Below are 21,323 nucleotides of genomic sequence, written 5' to 3'. Positions count from 1 at the left end.
CATATAGCCTAGGTGTGTAGTAAGCTAAACCATCTAGGTTTGTGTAAATACACTCTATGATGTTTGCACAGTGACAAAATCACCTAACGATGTGTTTCTCAGAATGTATCCCCGTTGTTAAGCGAGCATGACTAGTTAGAAAGGAGTCACCAAGTCCTGCCCACATTCAAGGGGAAGAGGATTAGGGTTCACCTCTTGAAGAGAAGGATAGCAAAGAATTTGAGGACATATGTTAAAACCACCATAGTAATTAATCAATATTTTGGGGATGATGCTTTGAGGCTCTGCAAATATCGTACTTCTCCTTAAGCCTGTGCCCATTTTAGCATTCATTGGTAAGTCATTCCTGCAGTAATTATTACTATGGTGCAATTGCCTAATGGTGATTTATTTCCCTCATTCCTTCTACTTTAATAATTAGAATTCTTCTGTAAGAAAGGGTTGTTCCTTCTCATCCATTTATTTATTTATTCAGTCGTTTATATCCATATGGACTCATGGCTAGTTATTTTATTCTTGGGGTTCCCTGTCTTTAAAAAAATTATCTGAAATATGTTAACACAATTGTCAGATTGGATTTTTTCTTGCTTTTTTAAGATCAGAAAAGTTTTCTTCTAAAATTTCATTATTTTTCCTGTTTTAGCTATTGGTTTTCTTTTTGAGGAACTCGTATTATATGAAGATTGATTCTCCTGAAGGCATTTGTTTCATAGAAGATTTTTGAAACAAATTTTTAGAATATTAAATTATAGCCATTGCCTTCTCTTTTTCTCATTCAGTGTTCTTTATCTTATGTTTGCTTTTTTCTTTTTTTTTTTTCTTTTTGTAGACATTAAAATACATATCAAAAACACCATGCAGGCACCAGAGCCCTGAGATTGTTAGAGAATTTCTCACAGCAATGAAAAGCCACAAATTGACCAAGTAAGTAAAAATTATCTTAAGTAGGAAAAGAATGACACATAATGAAAATGATAGCTTATAAAAACCATCCTCAGCAACTGTGTATTTATATTTAGTTGGAGTTTGAATTATAATTAACACACAATGCTCTTTTAAAGTAGGATCATGATATTGTAGATGAGACAGTTGAGACTTAGACATAGGGATCCTTCTAGAGCCAGGAACAGAACTTAGTGGGTTTTTTAAATCTCAAAATATTTTTTTGAGTCCCAGTTCTATGACCTGTCCCATCACCCCCTTGCAGCATTCAGACCAAATTAGTTGAAAAATGAGGTTCACAAATTAAAGTGCTTTTTATAAAGTTGATCACTTAAGTCATTTGACATTTGTGTTTGCTTGGGGCGAAAATGGCTTGATAATATTCTATCTGCTCTTCTAGTGCCTGATGACTTTCTTGAATAAGTTAAGCTTGTAGAATTAAAAACATCATTAAGAATTAGATCAGGAGTTTACATGAGAAGAAAACTAGCCCTGGTCTTTTAGAATTAATTCCAGAGCTGATAAATCCCAAAAGCTTTTGTCATTTCATTCAGGATAATCAATAATTTTCTTTTGGAGGAACCATTTGGTGTTATTTCAGGCACCCAGTTGATACACTATCAGTAAACTAAGTGCACTTCTCCCCTTGCCTCTCTTCTCCAAATGAACTCTGAAGACAAACATCTTTCAAATGTGTTATCTGTGTGTGTGTGTGTGTGTGTGTATGTATATATTTTGTTTTAGTATTATTTTTAAAATTTATTTATTTATCTTTGGTGAGGAAGATGAGCCCTAAGCTAACATCTGTTGCCAATCCTCCTCTTTTTGCTGAGAAAGATTGGCCCTGGGCTAACATCTGTGCCCATCTCCCTCTACTTTATATGTGGGACCCCTGCCATAGCATGGCTTGAGAAGCAGTGCATACATTGCGCCCGGGATCTGAACCTGCAAACCCCGGGCCACCGAAGTGGAGTGCACAAACTTAACCATTGTGCCACCGAGCCAGCCCTTGTTTTATTTATTTATTTTTTTTTTAAATTTTTTTTATTTTTTATTTATTTTTTTTTATTGATGTTTTAATGGTTTCTAACATTGTGAAATTTTGGGTTGTACATTTTTGTTTGTCCATCACCCCATATATGACTCCCTTCACCCCTTGTGCCCACCCCCCACCCCCACTGCCCGGGTAACCACAGTCCAGTTTTCTCTGTCCATGTGTTGGTTTATATTCCACATATGAGTGAGATCATACAGTGTTTGTCTTTCTCTTTCTGGCTTATTTCACTTAACATAATACGCTCCAGGCCCATCCATGTTGTTGCAAATGGGACGATTTTGTCTTTTTTTATGGCTGAGTAGTATTCCATTGTATATATATACCACATTTTCTTAATCCAATCGTCAGTCGAGGGACACTTAGGTTGCTTCCACTTCTTGGCTATGGTGAATAATGCTGCAATGAACATAGAGGTGCATAAGCCTCTTTGGATTGTTGATTTCAGGTGCGTTGGATAGATTCCCAGTAGTGGGATGGCTGGATCATAGGGCATCTCTATTTTTAATTCTTTGAGGAATCTCCATACCATTTTCCATAGAGGCTGCACCAATTTGCATTCCCACCAGCTGTGTATGAGGGTTCCTGTTTCTCCACATCCTCTCCAACATTTGTTGTTTTTTGTCTTGGTGATTATAGCCATTCTAACAGGCGTGAGGTGGTATCTTAGTGTTGTTTTGATTTGCATTTCCCTGATGATTAGTGATGTTGAGCATCTTTTCATGTGCCTATTGGCCATCTGTATATCTTCCTTGGAGAAGTGTCTGTTCATTTCCTCTGCCCATTTTTTGATCGGGTTGTTTGTTTTTTTGTTGTTCAATTGTGTGAGTTCTTTATATATTATGGAGATCAACCCCTTGTCAGATGTATGTTTTGCAAATATTCTCTCCCAGCTGGTTGGTTGGTTGTTCATCTTGATTCTGGTTTCATTTGTCTTATAAAAGCTCTTTAATCTGATAAAGTCCCACTTGTTTATTTTTTCTTTAGTTTCCCTAGTCTGGGTAGGCATGTCATCCGAAAAGATTCCTTTAAAACCAATGTCAAATAGTGTGTTGCCTATATTTTCTTCTATGAGTTTTATAGTTTCAGGTCTCACCTTCAGGTCTTTGATCCATTTTGAGTTAATTTTTGTGAATGGCGATAGCACATGGTCCACTTTCATTCTTTTGCATGTGGCTGTCCAGTTTTCCCAACACCATTTATTGAAGAGACTTTCCTTTCTCCATTGCATGTTCTTAGCACCTTTGTCGAAAATTAGCTGTCCATATATGTGTGGTTTTATTTCTGGGCTTTCAATTCTGTTCCATTGATCTGTGTGTCTGTTTTTGTACCAGTACCATGCTGTTTTGATTACTATTGCTTTGTAGTATGTTTTGAAGTCAGGAACTGTGATGCCTCCTGCTTTGTTCTTTTTCTTTAGGATTTCTTTAGCTATTCGGGGTCTTTTGTTGCCCCATATAAATTTTAGTATTCTTTTTTCTATTTCTGTGAAGAATGTCATTGGGATTCTGATTGGGATTGCATTGAATCTGTAGATTGCTTTAGGTAATATAGACATTTTAACTATGTTTATTCTTCCAATCCACATGCATGGGATATCTTTCCATTTCTTTATGTCATCGTGGATTTCCCTCAATAATGTCTTGTAGTTCTCATTGTATAGGTCCTTCACCTCCTTGGTAAGATTTATTCCTAGGTATTTTATTCTTTTTGATGGAATTGTAAATGGTATTATCTTTTTGAGCTCTCTTTCTGTTAGTTCATTTTTAGCATATAGAAATGCAACTGATTTTTGTAGATTGATTTTGTACCCTGCAACTTTGCTGTAGTTGTTGATTGTTTCTAACAGTTTTCCAACAGATTCTTTAGGGTTTTCTATATATACAATCATGTCATCTGCAAATAGTGAGAGTTTCACTTCTTTGCCCTTGTTTTATTTTTAATTGTGGTAAAATACACAGAACATAAAATATACCATCTTAAATTTCTAAGTGTACAGTTCATTAGTGTTAAATATATTCACATTGTTGTGCAGCCGATATCCAGAACTTTTTAATCTTGTGAAACTGAAACTCTGTACCAATTAAACAACTCCCCATGTCCCCCTCACTCTAGCCCTGACAACTATCATTCTATTTTCTGTTTCTATGAAATTGACTACTCTAGATACCTCATAAAAGTGGAATCATAGAGTATTTGTGTTTTTTAAAATATCTGATTGTTGCTTAATGATTTTTTGTTTCACCATTTTAACCAATTTTAAGTGTGCAATTCAGTGACATTAGGTACATTCACATTGTTGTAGTACAGCCATCACTGCTATCCATCCACAGAATATTTTCCATCTTGCAAAACTGAAACTCTGTACCCATTAAACAATGGCTCTGCATACTTTTCACCCTCTAGCCCCTGGCAACCACCGGTCTGCTTTCTGTTTCATGAATTTGACAACTCTAAATACCTCATATGAGGAAATCATATAGTATTTGTCTTTTTGTGACTGTCTTATTTCATTTAGCATAATGTCTTCAAGGTTGATCCATGTTGTAGCATGTGTCAGATTTTCCTTCCTTTTGAAGGCTGCACAGTATTCCATTTTATTTTATACCACATTTTGTTTATCCATTTATTTGTCGATGTATACTTGGATTGCTTGCACCCTTTGGCTATTGTGAATAGATGCTGCTATGAACATGAGTATACAAATATCTCTATGAGACTTGTGTTCAGTTTTTTTGAGTGTATACCTAGAAGTCAAACTGCTGGATTATACAATAATTCTATTTTTAATATTTTAAATAACTGCCATACTGTTTTCCATAATAGCTGCACCATTTTACATTCCCACAAGCACTTTGTGAGGGTTCCAGTTTCTCCACATCTTCGTCAACACTTGTTATTTTCTGGTTTTTTGATGATAGCCATCTTAATAGATGTGAAATGGTATCTCATTGTGGTTTTGTTTTGCATTTCCCTAATGATGGGTGATGTTGAGCATCTTTTCATGTGCTTATTGGCCATTTGTAATCTTAATTGGAGAAATATCAATTCAAAATTCTTTCCCCATTTTTGAATTGGGTTGTTTCTTTTTTCATGTTGAGTTTTAGGAGTCTTCTGTATGTTCTGGATCTTAACCCATTATCAGCTATATAATTTGCAAATATTTTCTCCCATTCTGTAAGTTGCCTTTTCACTCTCTTGATAGTGTCCTTTGACGCACAAAAATTTTTAATTTTGAAGTCCAGTTTGTCTATTTTCCTTTTGTTCCCTGTGCCTTTGGTGTCATATCCAAGAAATCGCTGTCAAATCCAATGTCACGAAGCTTTTTCCTTATGTTTTCTTCTAAGAGTTTTATACTTTTATCTCTTATGTTTAGGTGTTAGATCCATTTTGAATTAATTTTTGTGTGTGGTGGAAAGTAAGGATCCACCTTTATTTTTTTTTTGTGGATATCCAGTTTTCCTGGCACCAATTGTTGAAAAGGTTGTCCTTACCCATTGAACAGTCTTGGCCCTCTTGTTGAAAATCATTTGACCACATACTCGAGGGTTTATTTCTGGGTTCTCTATTCCCATGGGTCTATGTGTCTTTGTTTATGCCAGTATTACACTGTTTTGATTACTGTAGCTTTGTAGTAAGTTTTGAAATCAGGAAGTGTGAGACCTCCAACTTTGTTCTTCAAGGTTGTTTAGGCCATTTAGGGTCTCTTGGGATTCCATATGAATTTTAGGATAGATTTTTCTTTTTCTTTTTTTACATTTATTTATTTTATTTTATTTTTTGTTTGTTTATGGCAGTAACATTGGTTTATAACATTGTATAAATTTCAGGTGTACATCATTGTACTTCTGTTTCTGCATGGATTACATCATGTTCTCATGTTCACCACCCAAATACTAATTACAGTCCATCACCACACACATGTGCCTAATCATCCCTTTTGCCATCCTCCCTCCCCGCTTCCCCTGTGGTAACCACCAATCAATCTCTGTCTCTATGTGTTTGTTTGTTGTTGTTATTATCTGCTACTTAATGAGTGAGATCATATGGTATTTGACCTTCTCCCTCTGACTTATTTCACTTTGCATAATACCCTCAGTGTCCATCCATGTTGTCACAAATGGCTGGATTTCATCGTTTCTTATGGCTGAGTAGTATTCCATCGTGTATATATACCACATCTTCTTTATCCAGTCGTCCCTTGATGGGCACTTAAGTTGCTTCCAAGTCTTGGCCATTGTGAATAACGCTGCAGTGAACACAGGGGTGCATGTATCTTTGCGTACTGGTGTTTTCACGTTGTTTGGATAAATACCCAGCAGTGGAATAGCTGGATCGTGTGGTAGTTCTATCCTCAGTTTTTGAGGAATCTCCATACTGTTTTCCATAGTGGCTGCACCAGTTTGCGCTCCCACCAGCATTGTATGCGAGTTCCCTTCTCTCCACATCCTCTCCAACACATGTTGTTTCCTGTCTTGTTAATTATAGCCATTCTGACGGCCGTGAGGTATATCTCATTGTAGTTTTGATTTGCATTTCCCTGATAGTTAATGAAGTTGAACATCTTTTCATGTGCCTGTTGGCCATCTGTATATCTTCTTTGGAGAAATGTCTGTTCAGGTCTTTTGCCCATTTTTTAATTGGGTTGTTAGTTTTTTTGTTGTTGAGATGTATGAGTTCTTTATATATATATTTTGGAGATTAACCCTTATCAGATATATTGTTTGCAAATATCTTCTCCCAATTGTTAGCTTGTCTTTTCATTTCGTTGGCGGTTTTCCTTTGCTGTGCAGAAGCTTTTTAGTTTGATGTAGTCCCCTTTGTTTATTTTTTCTATTGTTTTTCTTGCCCAGTCAGACATGGTGCTTGAAAATATGTTGCTAAGACTGATGTGGAAGAGCATACTGCCTGTGTTTTCTTCTAGAAGTTTCAGTTTCAGGTCTTACATTCAAGTCTTTAATCCATTTTGAGTTAATTTTTGTGTATGGTATAAGGTGATGGTCTACTCTCACTTTTTCGCATGTGGCTGTCCAGTTTTCCCAGCATCATTTGTTGAAGAGACTTTCCTTTCTCCATTGTAGGTTCTTGGCTCCTTTGTCAAAGATTAGCTGTCCATAGGATGGATTTTTCAATTTCTGCAAAAAATGCTATTGGGATTTTGATGGGGATTGCATTGAATCTTTAGATTATTTTGGATAGTACTGACATCTTAACAATGTTAGATCTTCCAATCCATGAAAACTGGATAATTTCTATTTATTTGTGTCTTTAATTTCTTTCACAATGTTTTGTAGTTTTCAATATATGAGTCTTTCACCTCCTTGGTTAAGTTTAGTCCTTAAGTATTTTATTCTTTTCAATGCTATTGTAAATGGAATTGCTTTCTTAATTTCTTTTTTAGATTATTCATTGTTAGTGTATAGAAACACAACTCTTGTGTGTTAATTTTGTGTCCTGTAACTTTGCTAAAATTGTTTGTTCGTCCTGACAGTTTTTTCTGTGGAATTTTAAGATTTTTTCTACATACATATCATGCTGTCTTGAACAGAGGTAATTTTACTGCTTCCTTTCCAAATTGGATGCCTTTTATTTCTTTTTCTTGTCTAATTGCTCTGGCTAGGACTTTCATTACTATGTTGAATAAAACTCGTGAAATCAGGCATCTTTGTCTTGTTACTGACCTTAGAGGAAAAGCTTTCAACGTTTCACCATTGAGTATGATGTTAGCTGTGGGTTTTTCATATATGGTTGAGGTGGTTTGCTTCTATTTCTAGTTTGTTGCATATTTTTATCATGAAAGGGGTTGAATTATGCCACATGCTTTTTCTGCAATTGAGATGATTTATGTGGGATTTTTTTCCCTTCATTTTGTTGATGTGGTGTATTATGTTGATCAGTTTTTGTATGTTGGACCATCCTTGCATTCCATGAATAAATCCCACTTGGTTATCATGTATAATCCTTTAATATGCTAGTATTTTGTTGAGGATTTTGCACCAATATTCATAAGGTATGTTGGTGTATAGTTTTCTTGTAGTGTCTGTGTCTGGCTTTTGTATCTTGGCCTCATAGAATGAGTTAGGAAGTATTCCCTCCTCTTCAATATTTTGGATGAGTTTGAGAAGGATTGGTGTTAATTCTTCTTTAAATGTTTGCTAGAATTCACCTGTGAAACCATCTGGTCCTGGACGTTTCTTTACTCTGAGGTTTTGGACTACTGATTCAGTCTCCTTACTGGTTATAGGTCTGATCAGATTTTCTATTTCTTCATCATTCAGTCTTGGTAAGTTGTGTGTTTCTAGGATCATATGTACATATTTCTGAGGGAAGATTATTTGGACTTGTTACCCAAAGTCATTCTTGTTCTTTGGTATGTTAAAAGCTTTAAGGAGGATTCACTTGAAAAGGTGGGTGGATCACAGAAAATCTTCCTTATTGGAAGCCAGTAAAAATTATACCAAATTGAACCAGGGAAGTTTCATATCTCCACCTTACAATGACAATAACTTCCATTTATTGAGCCCATTTAGTGTTCCATGCATTTAACATTCTCATTTAATTTTAATTTTCACAACAACCTAGTGGACTGCTGCTGCTATATAGACTCTACTGCAAATGAGGATATCTGTTTTGAGTTCATTACTTTAGGTTTCTAGCTTAACTTTTCGCTTTTTGGCTCTCTTTGCTTTTGACTCCTGAATGATAAAGCACTGTTATTCTACCCGTTGTGATGAAATCATTTCATTCCAGCTAACGTAAGTCAATCAATCTGTCACCTCTTTGAGTTATTTTTTCTCCAAACACTTTTAATGGGGTAGAACAAGATGCATGAAAGGTCACTTTGTGAGAGTGCCTAAAGGTGTAGTCAATGCAAATCATTAGTTTAGTCTGAATTTTATTTTTTTTATTGTGAAATTTTTGTTGTACATTATTGTTTATCAGTCACCATATAAGTGCATCCCTCCACTCCTTGTGTCCACCCCCCACCCCTCTAGCCCCTGGTAACCACCAAACAGTTCTATCTGTCTCTGTGTTGGTTTATCTTCCACATATGAGTGAAATCATGCACTGTTTGTCTTTCTCTTTCTCGCTTATTTCACTTAACATAATACCCTCCAGGTGCATCCATGTTGTTGCAAATGGGATGATTTTGTCTTCTTTTATGGCTGAGTAGTATGCCATGGTATATATGTACTACATCTTCTTTATCCAGTAATCAGTCAAGGGACACTTGGCTTGCTTCCATGTCTTAGCTATAGTGAATAATGCTGCGATGAACATAGGGGTGCATAAGCCTCTTTGGATTGTTGATTTCAGATTTGTTGGGTAGATACCCAGTAGTGGGATAGCTGGGTCATAAGGTATTTCTATTTTTAATTTTTTGAGGAATCTCCACACTGTTTTCCATAGAGGCTGCACCAGTTTGCATTCCCACCAACAGTGGATTAGGGTTCCCATTTCTCCACAGCCTCTCCAGTATTCGTTGCTTTTTGTCTTGGTGATTATAGCCATTCTAACAGGTGTAAGGTGATATCTTAGTGTGGTTTTGATTTGCATTTCCCTGATGATTAGTGATGTTGAGCATCTTTTCATGTGCCTAGTGGCCATCTGTATATCTTCTTTGGAGAAGTGTCTGTTCATTTCCTCTGCCCATTTTTTGATGGGGTTGTTTGTTTTTTTGTTATTCAGTTGTGTGAGTTCTTTATATATTATGGAGATTAATCCCTTGTCAGATATATGGTTTGCAGATATTTTTTCCCAGCTGGTGGGTTCCCTATTCATTTTGCTCCTTGTTTCATTTGCCTTGTAGAAGCTCTTTAATCTGATGAAGTCCCACTTGTTTATTCTTTCTTTTGTTTCCCTTGTCTGAGTAGACATGGAATTCACAAAGATCCCTCTATGACTGATGGCGAGTAGTGTACTACCTATATTTTTCTCCAGGAGTTTTATAGTTTCAGGTCTCACCTTCAGTTCTTTGATCCATTTTGAGTTAATTTTTGTGTATGGTGAAAGAAGATGGTCTATTTTCATTCTTTTGCAAGTGGCTATCCAGTTTCCCAGCACCATTTATTGAAGAAACTTTGCTTTCTCCACTGCATGTCCTTAGCTCCTTTGTCAAAGATTAGCTGCCCATACATATGAAGTTTTATTTCTGGACTTTCATTTCTGTTCCATTGATCTATGTGTCTGTTTTTGTACCAGTACCATGCTGTTTTAATTACTGTTGCTTTGTAGTATGTTTTGAAGTCAGGGATTGTGATTCCTCCAGCCTTGTTCTTCTTTTTCAGGATTGCTTTAGCTATTCGTGGTCTTTTGTTGCCCCATATGAACGTTAGTATTCTTTGTTCTATTTCTGTGAAGAAGGTCCTTGGGGTTCTGATGGGGATTGCATTGAATCTGTAGATTGCTTTAGGTAGTATGGACATTTTAACTATGTTTAATCTTCCAATCCAAATGCATGGAATATTTTTCCATTTCTTTATATCATCATTGATTTCACTCAATAATGTCTTATAGTTTTCATTGTATAGGTCTTTCACTTCCTTGGTTAAATTTACTCCTAGAAACTCTTTTTGTTGCAATTGTAAATGGGATGGTCTTCTTGAGTTCTCTTTCTGTTAGTTCGTTGTTGGTGTATAGAAACGCAACTGATTTCTGTACATTGATTTTGTACCCTGCCACTTGGCTGTAGTTGTTGGATTCCTTAGAGTTTTCTATATATAAGATCATGTCATCTGCAAACAGAGTTTCACTTCTTTGTTGCCTATTTGGATTCCTTTCATTCCTTTTTCTTGCCTAATTGCTCTGTCCAGAACCTCCAGTACTGTATTGAATAAGAGTGGTGAGAGTGGGCACCCTTGTCTTGTCCCTGTTTTCAGAGGGATGGCTTTCAGTTTTTCCCCATTGAGTATGATGTTGGCTGTGGGTTTGTCATATATGGCCTTTATTATGTTAAAGGGACTTTCTATACCCATTTTGTTGAAAGTTTTTGTCATAAATGGATGTTGGATCTTGTCAGAAGCCTCTGCATCTACTGAGGTGATCATATGGTTCTTATTCCTTGTTTTGTTAATGTGTGTATCACATTGATTGATTTGCGGACGTTGAACCATTCCTGTGTTCCTGGTGTAAATCCTACTTGATCATGGTGTATGATCTTTTTAATGTATTACTGGATTCAGTTGGCCAATATTTTCTTGAGGATTTTTGCATCTATGCTTATCAGGGATATTGGTCTGTAGTTTTCCTTCTTAGTACTGTCTTTGTCTGGCTTTGGTATCAGGGTGATGCTGGCCTCGTAGAATGTGTTGGGAAGTGTTCCATCTTCCTCTATTTTTTGGAATAGTTTGAGAAGGATAGGTATTAAGTCTTCTTTGAATGTTTGGTAAAATTCTCCAGAGAAGCCGTCTGGTCCTGGACTTTTATTTTTTGGGAGGTTTTTGATTACTGTTTCAATCTCTTTACTTATGATTGGTCTATTCAGGTTCTCTATTCTTGATTCAGTTTTGGGAGGTTGTATGAGTCTAGGAATTTATCCATTTCTTCTAGATTGTCCAATTTGTTGGCATATAGTTTTTCATAGTATTCTCTTATAGTCTTTTGTATTTCTGTGGTATCTGTTGTAATTTCTCCTCTTTCATTTCTAATTTTATTTATTTGAGACTTCTCTCTTTTTTTCTTGGTGAGTCTGGCTAAGGGTTTGTCAATTTTGTTTATCTTCTCAAAGAACCAGCTCTTTTCCTTCATTGATCCTTTCTACTGTTTTTTTAATTTCAATTTCATTTATTTCTGCTCTGATTTTTATTATTTCTCTCCTTCTGCTGACTTTAGGCTTTGTTTGTTCTTATTTTTCTGATTCTGTTAGGCAGTTTGAGGTTGCTTATTTGGGCTTTTTCTTGTTTGTTAAGGTGGGCCTGTATTGCTATGAGTTTCCCTCTCAGGACTGCTTTAGCTGCATCCCATATGAGTTGGTATGGTGTATTTTCATTTTCATTTGTCTCCAGATATGCTTTGATTTCTCCTTTAATTTCATCAGTGATCCATTGGTTGTTTAGTAGCATGTTGTTGAGTCTCCACAGCTTTGTCACTTTCCCAGTTTTTTCCTTGTAGTTGATTTCTAGCTTCATGGCATTATGATCTGAAAAGATGTTTGTTATGATTTCAATCTTCTTAAGTTAATATAAGCATGCCGTGTTTCCCAACACATGGTCTATTCTTTTTTTTTTATAATTTTATTTGTTTATTTATTTTTCCCCCAAAGCCCCAGTAGATAGTTGTATGTCATAGTTGCACATCCTTCTAGTTGCTGTATGTGGGACGCGGCCTCAGCATGGCCGGAGAAGCGGTGTGTCAGTGCGCGCCCAGGGTCCGAACCCGGCCGCCAGCAGCCAAGCGCACGCACTTAACTGCTAAGGCACCGGGCCGGCCCCACATGGTCTATTCTTGAGAGTGTTCCATGTGTGCTTAAGAAGAATGTGTAATCTGCTTTGTTTGGATGGAGTGCTCTGTATATGTCTATTAAGTCCATCTCATCTAGTTTTTCGTTTAGATCCATTATTTCCTTATTTATTTTCTGTCTGGATGATCTGCCCATTGATGAGAGTGGGGTGTTGAGATCCCCTACTATTGTTGTGTTGTTGTTAAGATCTCCTTTTAGGTTTGTTAATAGTTGCTTTATGTACCTTGGTTCTCCTGTATTGGATGCATATATATTTAAAAGTGATATGTCTTCTTGGTGGAGTGTCCCTTTTATCATTATATATGGCCCCTCTTTGTCTCTCATTGCCTGTTTTATCTTGAAGTCAACTTTGTCTGATATAAGTATGGCAACACCTGCTTTCTTTTGTTTGCCATTGGCTTGGAGTATTGTCTTCCATCCTTTCACTCTGAGCCTGTGTTTGTCTTTAGAGCTAAGATGTTTCCTGGAGGCAGCATATTGTTGGGTCTTGTTTTTTAATTCATCCCACCATCTGTGTCTTTTGATTGGAGAGTTCAGTCCATTTACATTTAGGGCTTGTTGTTGTTATTTTATCGTTCTTTTTCAAGTTCTTTTGCAGTTCTTTTGTTTCTCATCCCGTGTGTTTCAGACTACCACTTTAGTTTGGTAGTTCTGTATGGAGATTCTCTTAGTTTTCTCTTTCTTTATTGTGTGTGATTCTGTTCTGATTATTTGGTTAGTGGTTACTATGAGGTTTGTATAAAAAAATCTCGTGGATGTGATAGTCCATTTTTTGATGGCCTCTTATTCCCTTAGACTAAGTTGATTCGATCCCTTTCTTTTTCCCCTTCTACATTATTGTTGTCACATCTTATTCCTTCTTGTGTGGTGAGTTCATGTTTAACATGATGAGGTTATATTTATGCTTGTTGCTTACCTTCCCTTGATCTTTGGTTTTATATTGTTTACCTAATCTGTTTTAATAGAGGACTGCAATTTTTCTGGTTTTGTCGACCCGTTTTCCTCCTTGTTCACAACTTTGAATCCCTTTCTCTTTTTTTCCTCAGGGATGAGGGCCCTCTTGAGCACTTCTTGTAGTGGGGGTCTTGTGGCAATGACCTCCCTTAGCTTTTGTTTATCTGGCGTAGTTATTATTTCTCCATCTTATCTGAAGGATATTTTTGCTGGATACAGTATTCTTGGCTGAAAGTTTTTGTCCTTCAGAATTTTGAATATATCGTTCCACTCTCTCCTAGCCTGTAAAGTTTCTGTCGAGAAATTTGTTGAGAGCCTGATAGGAAATCCTTTGTATGTTATTTTTTTTGCTAGCTGCCCTTGATATTTTTTCTTTATCATTGATTTTTGCCAGCTTTACTACTATATGCCTTGGGGAGGGTCTTTTCCTGTTGATATATTTAGGAGATCTATTTATTTCATTCAATGGTATTTCGAGCTCCTTCCCCAGATTTGGGAAGTTCTCAGATATTATTTCTTTGAACAAGTTTTCTGCTCCTTTTTCCCTGTCTTCTGCCTCTGGAATACCTATAATCCTGTTGGATTTCCTAATTGAGTCGGATGTTTCTCGGAGAGTTTCTTCATTTCTTTTTAGTCTTAGTTCTCTTTCCTCCTCCATCTGGAGCATTTCTGCATTGCTGTCCTCGATATTGCTAATTCTTACCTCCATATTGTCAGCTCTGATGCTTAAGGCTTCCAGATTTGTCTTTATCTCCTCTATTGTGTTTTTCATCTCTAAGATTTCTGATTGGTTTTTTTTATAGTTTCAATCACTTTTGTGAAGAAACTCCTGATTTCATTGAATTGTCTGTCTGTGTTTTCTTGTATTTCATTAAGCTTTTTTATGATGGCTATTTTGAATTCTCTGTCGTTAAGGTTATACATTTCTGTGCTTTCTGGGTTGACTTCTGGGTGCTTGTCATTTTGCTTTTGGTCTGGAGATTTAATATATTTTTGCATGGTGCCTGTTGGTGTTGGCTTACTTTTCCTCATAGTGAAAATATATGGTCACAGTTTCCTCTTGCTGCCGCTGGGTGGGGGTCAAGGGCTGTGTATTCTGGCCCACCTCAATCCACGGGCACTCTCGTTGGCCCCTGGCTGATCTGAGGCGTGGGTGAGTGGAGGCTGCTGGGAGGGAAGCATGGGAACAACTGGAGCTGGAGCGTGGGAACAGCTGGGACTGGAGGGCAGGTAGGCTGAAGCAGCTGGGGTTCTGGTGCAGGTGGGTTGAAGCAGCTGCAGCTGAAGTGCCACTGGGCCAAAGAAGCAGAAGTTGGAGTGCCACTGGGCCGAAGAAGCTGGAACTGGAGTGCGCTGGGCTGAAGAAGGAAGAGCTGGAGCGCCGCTGGGCCAAAGAAGCTGGAACTGGTGTCCGCTGGGCCAAAGAAGCTGGAACTGGAGTGTGCTGGGCCAAGGAAGCTGGAACTAGAGTGCGCTGTGCTGAAGAAGGAGGAGCTGGAATGCCGCTGGGCTGAGGAAGCTGGAACTGCAGTGCGGTGGGTCAAAGAAGGAAGAGCTGGAGCGCTGCAGGGCCAAAGAAGCTGGAACCAGAGTGTGCTGGGCCAAAGAAGCTGGAACGCGTGCGCTGGGCCAAAGAAGGAGGAGCTAGAGGGCCGCTGGGCCAAAGAAGCTGGAACTGGAGTGCAGTGGGCTGAAGTTGCTGGCACCAAGTCAGCTGGAGCCTGAGCACAGGCCAAGCTGAAGTAGCTGGAGCCAGGGGGTGGGAGGGCAGTCAAGCCGAAGGAGCTGGGGCCGTGGCACGGTGGAGCTGGGGAAGCTGGGGCCGTGGCGTGGTGGAGCCTGAGCTGCCCCTGCCTCTGGTGCAGGGGGCGCGGGCTTGCCCCGCTGCTGATCGGGCCCGGGCACCTGTGGGCTGCTGCCTGCGGGGGTGGGGTGTGGTCACGCATGCTGCCCCTGCTGGTGGGGCCCGGGCGCCTGAGTGCCGCTGCCTCTGGGGATGGGGCTGAGCCGAAGTGCCGCTGTACTGAAGCGCCAGTTGGGCAGGCCAGGTGGGAGAGGGGCGCTTACTTTCGCCTCCCCCATCTCAGAGGTTTGTCGCCTTGCTGTCGCTGTCTGCTCTCCTGAGGGGCTAGCTTGTTGAAACTACGCTAGCAACAGTTCCGCTCCCTCCATAGGGGTACACCTAGGGTCTGTGAGGGGTCTTGGAGAATGCTGTTTTTTACATGGCGAGCCGCCCCTCCCCCTCCTTTGAGAGCCGCGTGGTCTCAGTCTCTGGGTCGCAGTCCTTGGGGAAGGAAAGGAGCTCCTCTTACCTCCTTCCACTTACTCTTGGGATTCCAGCACCTCAGTCCTCGGGTATACAGCTGCCTGGGTGCCTCAGATGTCCCCTGTGTTGTGTGAATAGCTTCTGTTGGAATGTCAGTGTCCTTTTTGTTGTGTCTTAGAGGGGGAGAGTTCAGTGGGAGAAGTTCACTCCGCCATGATGCTGACGTCACTCAGTCTGAATGTTTTTTGACCATTGCAACCTTTAATGTTGATAAAACAGACTTGAAGTAGGTTGTATTTACAATGACGAGAGCAGTAACTGAATCCTCACTGGTGTTGTGGCTTTGTTGCCTGCCTTAGGTACAACCCTTATAGCTAATAATTGTGGTGTTTGAAGTTGTTGAGTGTGCCTGGCCTTTTCTTGTAGCTGAAAACCATTTTAAGAAGTGCATATAATCAGATGGTTCAGAAATTGGAGGTTAGCTCAGAGAATAGGCTAACTTTCAATGGGAATGTTTCTATAGAATATGAAGGAAAGGAAAGGTGAGAAGAGAGCATGTAAGTTTAGGAGAATTAAGGTTTTGACTGTTTTATATATAGTGCCTCACTTAATCCTGACAACCAACTCAGTGTTTTACAGATGAGTGAACTGAGCCTTAGATTAGTTACATATGTGCCCCCAAATCAGGCACCTAGTAAGCAGTAACCCAGTGGTGAATTCTTCCAGCATAACTACAGTTTCACATAGTTTTTCTGAGAAAGCTAGTAAGTGTGTGTATCAAGATAGTAGACCCAGGGGCCACCGGCCAACCCCGGTGTGGGTTAAGTGCACCCACACCACTTCGGCGGCCCAGGTTTCGCATGTTCGGATCCTGGGCGCGCACCAACGCATGGCTTGTTAAGCCGTGCTGTGGCGGCGTCCCATATAAAGTAGAGGAAGATGGGCACGGATGTTAGCCGAGGGCCAATCTTCCTCAGCAAAAAGAGGAGGATTGACATCGGATGTTAGCTCAGGGCTAATCTTCCTCAAAGAAAAAAATATATATGTATAGTAGACCCAGTGGGCCCTTTGGGTGTCCTTGCTTGGGCATTGAGAAGGAGCTTTCTCTTCTAGGGAAAAATAATAGAGCTACTCCTTTCCAACAGCCAGGCAAGGGAATTTTTCACCCTTGAAATCTTAGAATTAACTCTGGACTTATATAAATATTCCTTTTAAAATGATTTATCATGTCAATAATATGCAAGCAATTCATGTATATTACAGAACAGTTCCATCACTCCCAGAAATTACCACATTCTATCCTTTTGTAACTAATTCCTTCCCCACATCCAGTGCCTGGCAACTGATCTGTTTTCTTTTCCTGTAGTTTTGCCCTTTCCAGAAAGTCATATAAATGGAATCATACAGTATGTAGTCTTCAGATTGTGCCTTCCTTCACTTAGCATAATGCGTTTGAGATTTATCCAGGTTGTTGCAAGTATCAGTAGTTTGTCCCTTTTTATTGCTGAGTAGTGTTCTACTGTGTGGATGTACTGCAATTTGTTTATTCAGTCACCAGTTGAAAGACATTTAAGATATTTCCAGTTTTGGGCAATTATGAATAAGGCTACTATAAATATCTCATATGGGTTTCTGTATGAACATAAGTTTTCATTCTGGGTAAACACCTAGGAGAGGAATTGTTGGGTCATATAGTAAGAATAAGTTTAACTGTATAAGAAACTGCCAGACTCTCTTCTAAAGTGACTGCACCGTTTCGCATTTGCCTTAGCAATGTAAGAGAGTTCCACTTACTCCATATCTTTGCTAGTACTTGGTGTTTTTAGTATTTTTTATTTTAGTTGTTCATATTGGTTTGAAATGGTATCTCATTGTGGTTTTAATTTGCATTTCCTTAATAATGAGTAATGTTGAGCATCTTTCTTGTTCTTATTTCGCTTATCTTCTTTGATGAAGTGTCTATTCAAATATTTTGCCCGTTATTTATTTGTTTTGTTTTGTTTTTTAGTTTTGAGAGTTCTTTTTATATTCTGGATGTAAGTCCTTTGTTCAGTATGTAATTTGAAGATGTTTTCTCCAATCTATGGTTTGTTTGTTCATTCTCTTAACACGTTCTCAGAGCAGAAGGTTTTAATTTTGAAGTAGTCAAATTTGTCTTTTCTTTTTTCTCTTATTCATCTTACTTGTGATGTTGTATGTAAAAACTCTGCCACTCCCAAGGTCACAAAGATTTTCTCTTATATTTTCTTATAGAAATGATCCATTTTGAGGGCATGGTGTGAGATATGGGTAGAGATTCATTTTTTGTGTGTGTATAGATTTCAGACTGTTTCAGTACCACTTGTTGAAAAGACCATCCTTTCTCCATTGAATTGCCTTTAGTTTTGTGAGAAATCTGTGGAGTCTCTCTTCATTCTATATTCTGTTCCATTGATCTATGTATCTGTTCTTTTGCCAGTACCACACTGTCTTGATCATTGCATCTTTATAAGTGTTGAGATCAAATAATGAGTTCTTCAACTTTGTTCTTCTTTTCCAAAATTGTTTTGGCTTTTCTAGTTCCTTTGCCTTTTATTTATTTTTTCCCCCAAAGCCCCAGTAGATAGTTGTATGTCACAGCTGCACATCCTTCTAGTTGCTGTACGTGGGACACGGCCTCATCATGGCCAGAAAAGCGGTGCATTGGTGCGTGCCCGGGATCCGAACCCGGGCCGCCAGTAGCGGAGTGCATGCACTTAACCGCTAAGCCACGGGGTCGGCCCCCTTTGCCTTTTATATAAATTTTTTTATTCAACTTTTAATTGCTTTTTTGCTTTTTGTTTTTGTTGTTGACCCCCTTCACCAGTTTCTCTCACCCTCACCTCCTGCCTCTGCAGATGAACCACTTATCTGTTCTCTGTATCTGTGAGCTTGGTTTTTGTTGGTTTGTTTTTATTTTTTAGATTCCATATATGAGAGATAATACAGTATTTGTCTTTTTTTGTCTGCCTTATTTCACTAAGTGTAATGCCCATGAGGTCCATCCGTGTTGTCACAGATGGCAAGATTTCATTCTTTTTTATGGCTGAATGATATTCCATTATGTATATATGCCACAATCTCTTCATCCATTCATCCATCGATGGACACTTAGGTTGTTTCCTTATCTTGACTTTTGTAAATAATGCTACAGTGAACATGGGGTGTATTTTTTCGAGTTAGTATTTTTGTTTTCTTCAGATAAATACCCAGAAGTGGAATTGCTAGATCATATGGTAGTTCTATTTTTAATTTTTTGAGGAACCTCCATACTGTTTTCCATAGTGGCTGCACCAATTTACATCCCCACCAACAGTGCACATATATAAATTTTTGAATCAACTTGTTGATGTCTAGAACAGATCTGACTGGGATTCTGGTTAGGATTGTGTTACATCTTTAGGTAAGTTTTGGGGGAGAATTGATATCTTATCAATATTGAGTCTTACAATCCATGAAAACAGTGTATCTCTCCATTTATTTAAGACTTGAATTTCTTTCATCACTGTTTTGTAGTTTTAAGCATACAGATTCTGCACAATTTTTTTTAGATTTATACCTATGTATTTCATAACTTTTGGTGCTATCATAAATATTATTGATTTCCAGATGTTCATTGCTAATATAGAGAAATGCAACTGAGTTTTCTGTGTTGATCTCATGCCATACAACCTTACTAAATCCACTTACTAGTTCTAGGAGCTTTTTTAGTATATTCCTTTGGATTTTTCTATGTAGACAATCATGATATTTGTGAATACAGGGAGTTTTATTTCTTTCTAATCTTTATGCCTTTTATTTCTTTTCCTTGCCTCATGCACTGGCTAGGACCATAATGTTGATGTATGATGTTGAATAGTAGTGGTAAGAGCAGACATTCTTACCTTGTGTCTGTTCTTAGGGGAAGGCTTTCAGTTGTTCACCATTAAATATAATGTTAACTTAGGTTTTTCATGGATGCTCTTTATCAGGGTAGGAAGTTTAGTTTGCTGAGATTTTTATCATGACTGGATGTTGAATTTTGTCAATTGTTTTTTCTCTGTCTATTAAGATGTTCATGTGGTTCTTGTTCTTTAGTCTTTAAAAATTTATCTTTTTGCTTTTAGGCTGTATCTTTTTGTATATTTTTAGTTTTTAGTGGTTGCTGTAAAGACAGCAATATGCATATCTAGCCATTTATGGTCCAGATAGAGTTAATATTTTACCACTTTGGGTAGAATGTATGTAGATCCCTTTATCTTCTCCCTTTTATATTATAGTTGTCATATTTATTACATCTACATACATTGAAAATAGTATTTAGCAGTGTCTTAACGTATACTTTCTGTACTCTACATATTTTAAAGAGCTTAAAAGGACAAAAATAGTCTTTTATGTTTACCCAGAATTTTACTATTTCTTTTGCTCTTCATTCATTCCTTAAGTTCCATGTTTTCTTCTTATCATTTACTGCAGCCTGAAGAACTTCTTTAGCACTTCTTTTAGAACCGGTCTGCTGGCTACAAATTTTCTTAGTTTTCTTTCAACTGAGAATGTCATTATTTTCTTTCATTCAATAATTTCATTATTTTCTTTCATTTCATTATTTTCTTTCAACCCAGTGAAGGATAGTTTCACTGGGTGGAGTGGTCTTTTCTTTTCATTACTTTAAAGATGTTATTTCAGTCTCCTCTGACTGCTGTGGTTTCTGATGAGAAATCTGTGGTCATACAAATATATAATGTGTTATTTTCCTCTGCTTTCAATATTTTTTCTTATCTTTGGCTTCGAAAATTTGATTTTCTTTTTTTTTTAGTCTGTCTTTGCTGAGCTGCTTGATTACATACATTTTTGTTTCTTACCAGATTTGTGAAGTTTTGGACCATTATTTCTTGAAATATTTTTTTCTACCACAATCTCTTCCTCCTTTCTTTCCAGAACTCCAAAAACACAACAGTTAGAACTTTGATAATTGTCCTACAAGTCCTCAGCGCTCTGTTCTTTTTTTTTTTTTTGACAAGGAAACTTTTTATTAACATTTTCCAAACAATCTATATGTTCATCTCCCTCAGCTCCTTTATTGGAGCATGTCTGACCCTAATTTTTTTTTTTTTTTTTTGTGAAGAAGATCAGCCCTCAGGTAACATCCATGCCAATCCTCCTCTTTTTGCTGAGGAAGACCGGCCCTGAGCTAACATCTATTGCCAATCCTCCTCCTTTTTTTCCCTTTTTCTCCCCAAAGCCCCAGTAGATAGTTGTACATCACAGTTGCACATCCTTCTAGTTGCTGTATGTGGGATGCCGCCTCAGCATGGCCGGACAAACGGTACGTCGGTGTGCACCCGGGATCCGAACCTGGGCCTCCAGTAGCAGAGTGTGTGCACTTAACCACTAAGCCACGGGGCTGGCCCCATGTCTGACCCTATTGACACAAAAAACTTTGGATAATAGAAACACAAGTAGGGGATCAGGACTTGGGGAAGAGAAGAAAATGATGCATCACTTTTCTTCTAGATCTACTTTGATTCTTATAAAGATAGAGATCTCAGACTATAGAGGTTATATGTCTTTATGCTTGCAATTTCAGCTAGACTGTACCTTCCCACGTGACTGTCCCCATCAGTGGCTCCTCTGTAGACTATTTATCAATA

General features: G+C 38.1%; 1 protein-coding gene across 2 annotated transcripts in view; it reads left to right on the top strand.

Annotated features, from left to right (window-relative positions):
- Window positions 1-21,323, top strand: part of CRCP (CGRP receptor component) — a 59,300-nt gene that overhangs the window by 14,673 nt on the left and 23,304 nt on the right. For both annotated transcript variants that reach the window (XM_058569498.1, XM_058569499.1), the window contains one exon: window positions 830-924. In XM_058569498.1, coding sequence (XP_058425481.1) covers window positions 830-924 — 95 coding nt within the window. The remainder of the gene's footprint in view (window positions 1-829; window positions 925-21,323) is intronic.

This window comes from Diceros bicornis, chromosome 26 (genome assembly GCF_020826845.1).
Source record: "Diceros bicornis minor isolate mBicDic1 chromosome 26, mDicBic1.mat.cur, whole genome shotgun sequence".
In the NCBI taxonomy this organism is placed as follows: Eukaryota; Metazoa; Chordata; class Mammalia; order Perissodactyla; family Rhinocerotidae; genus Diceros; species Diceros bicornis.
The sequence above is the reverse complement of the archived record's forward strand: the minus strand, read 5'-3'. Positions and strand labels throughout refer to the sequence as shown.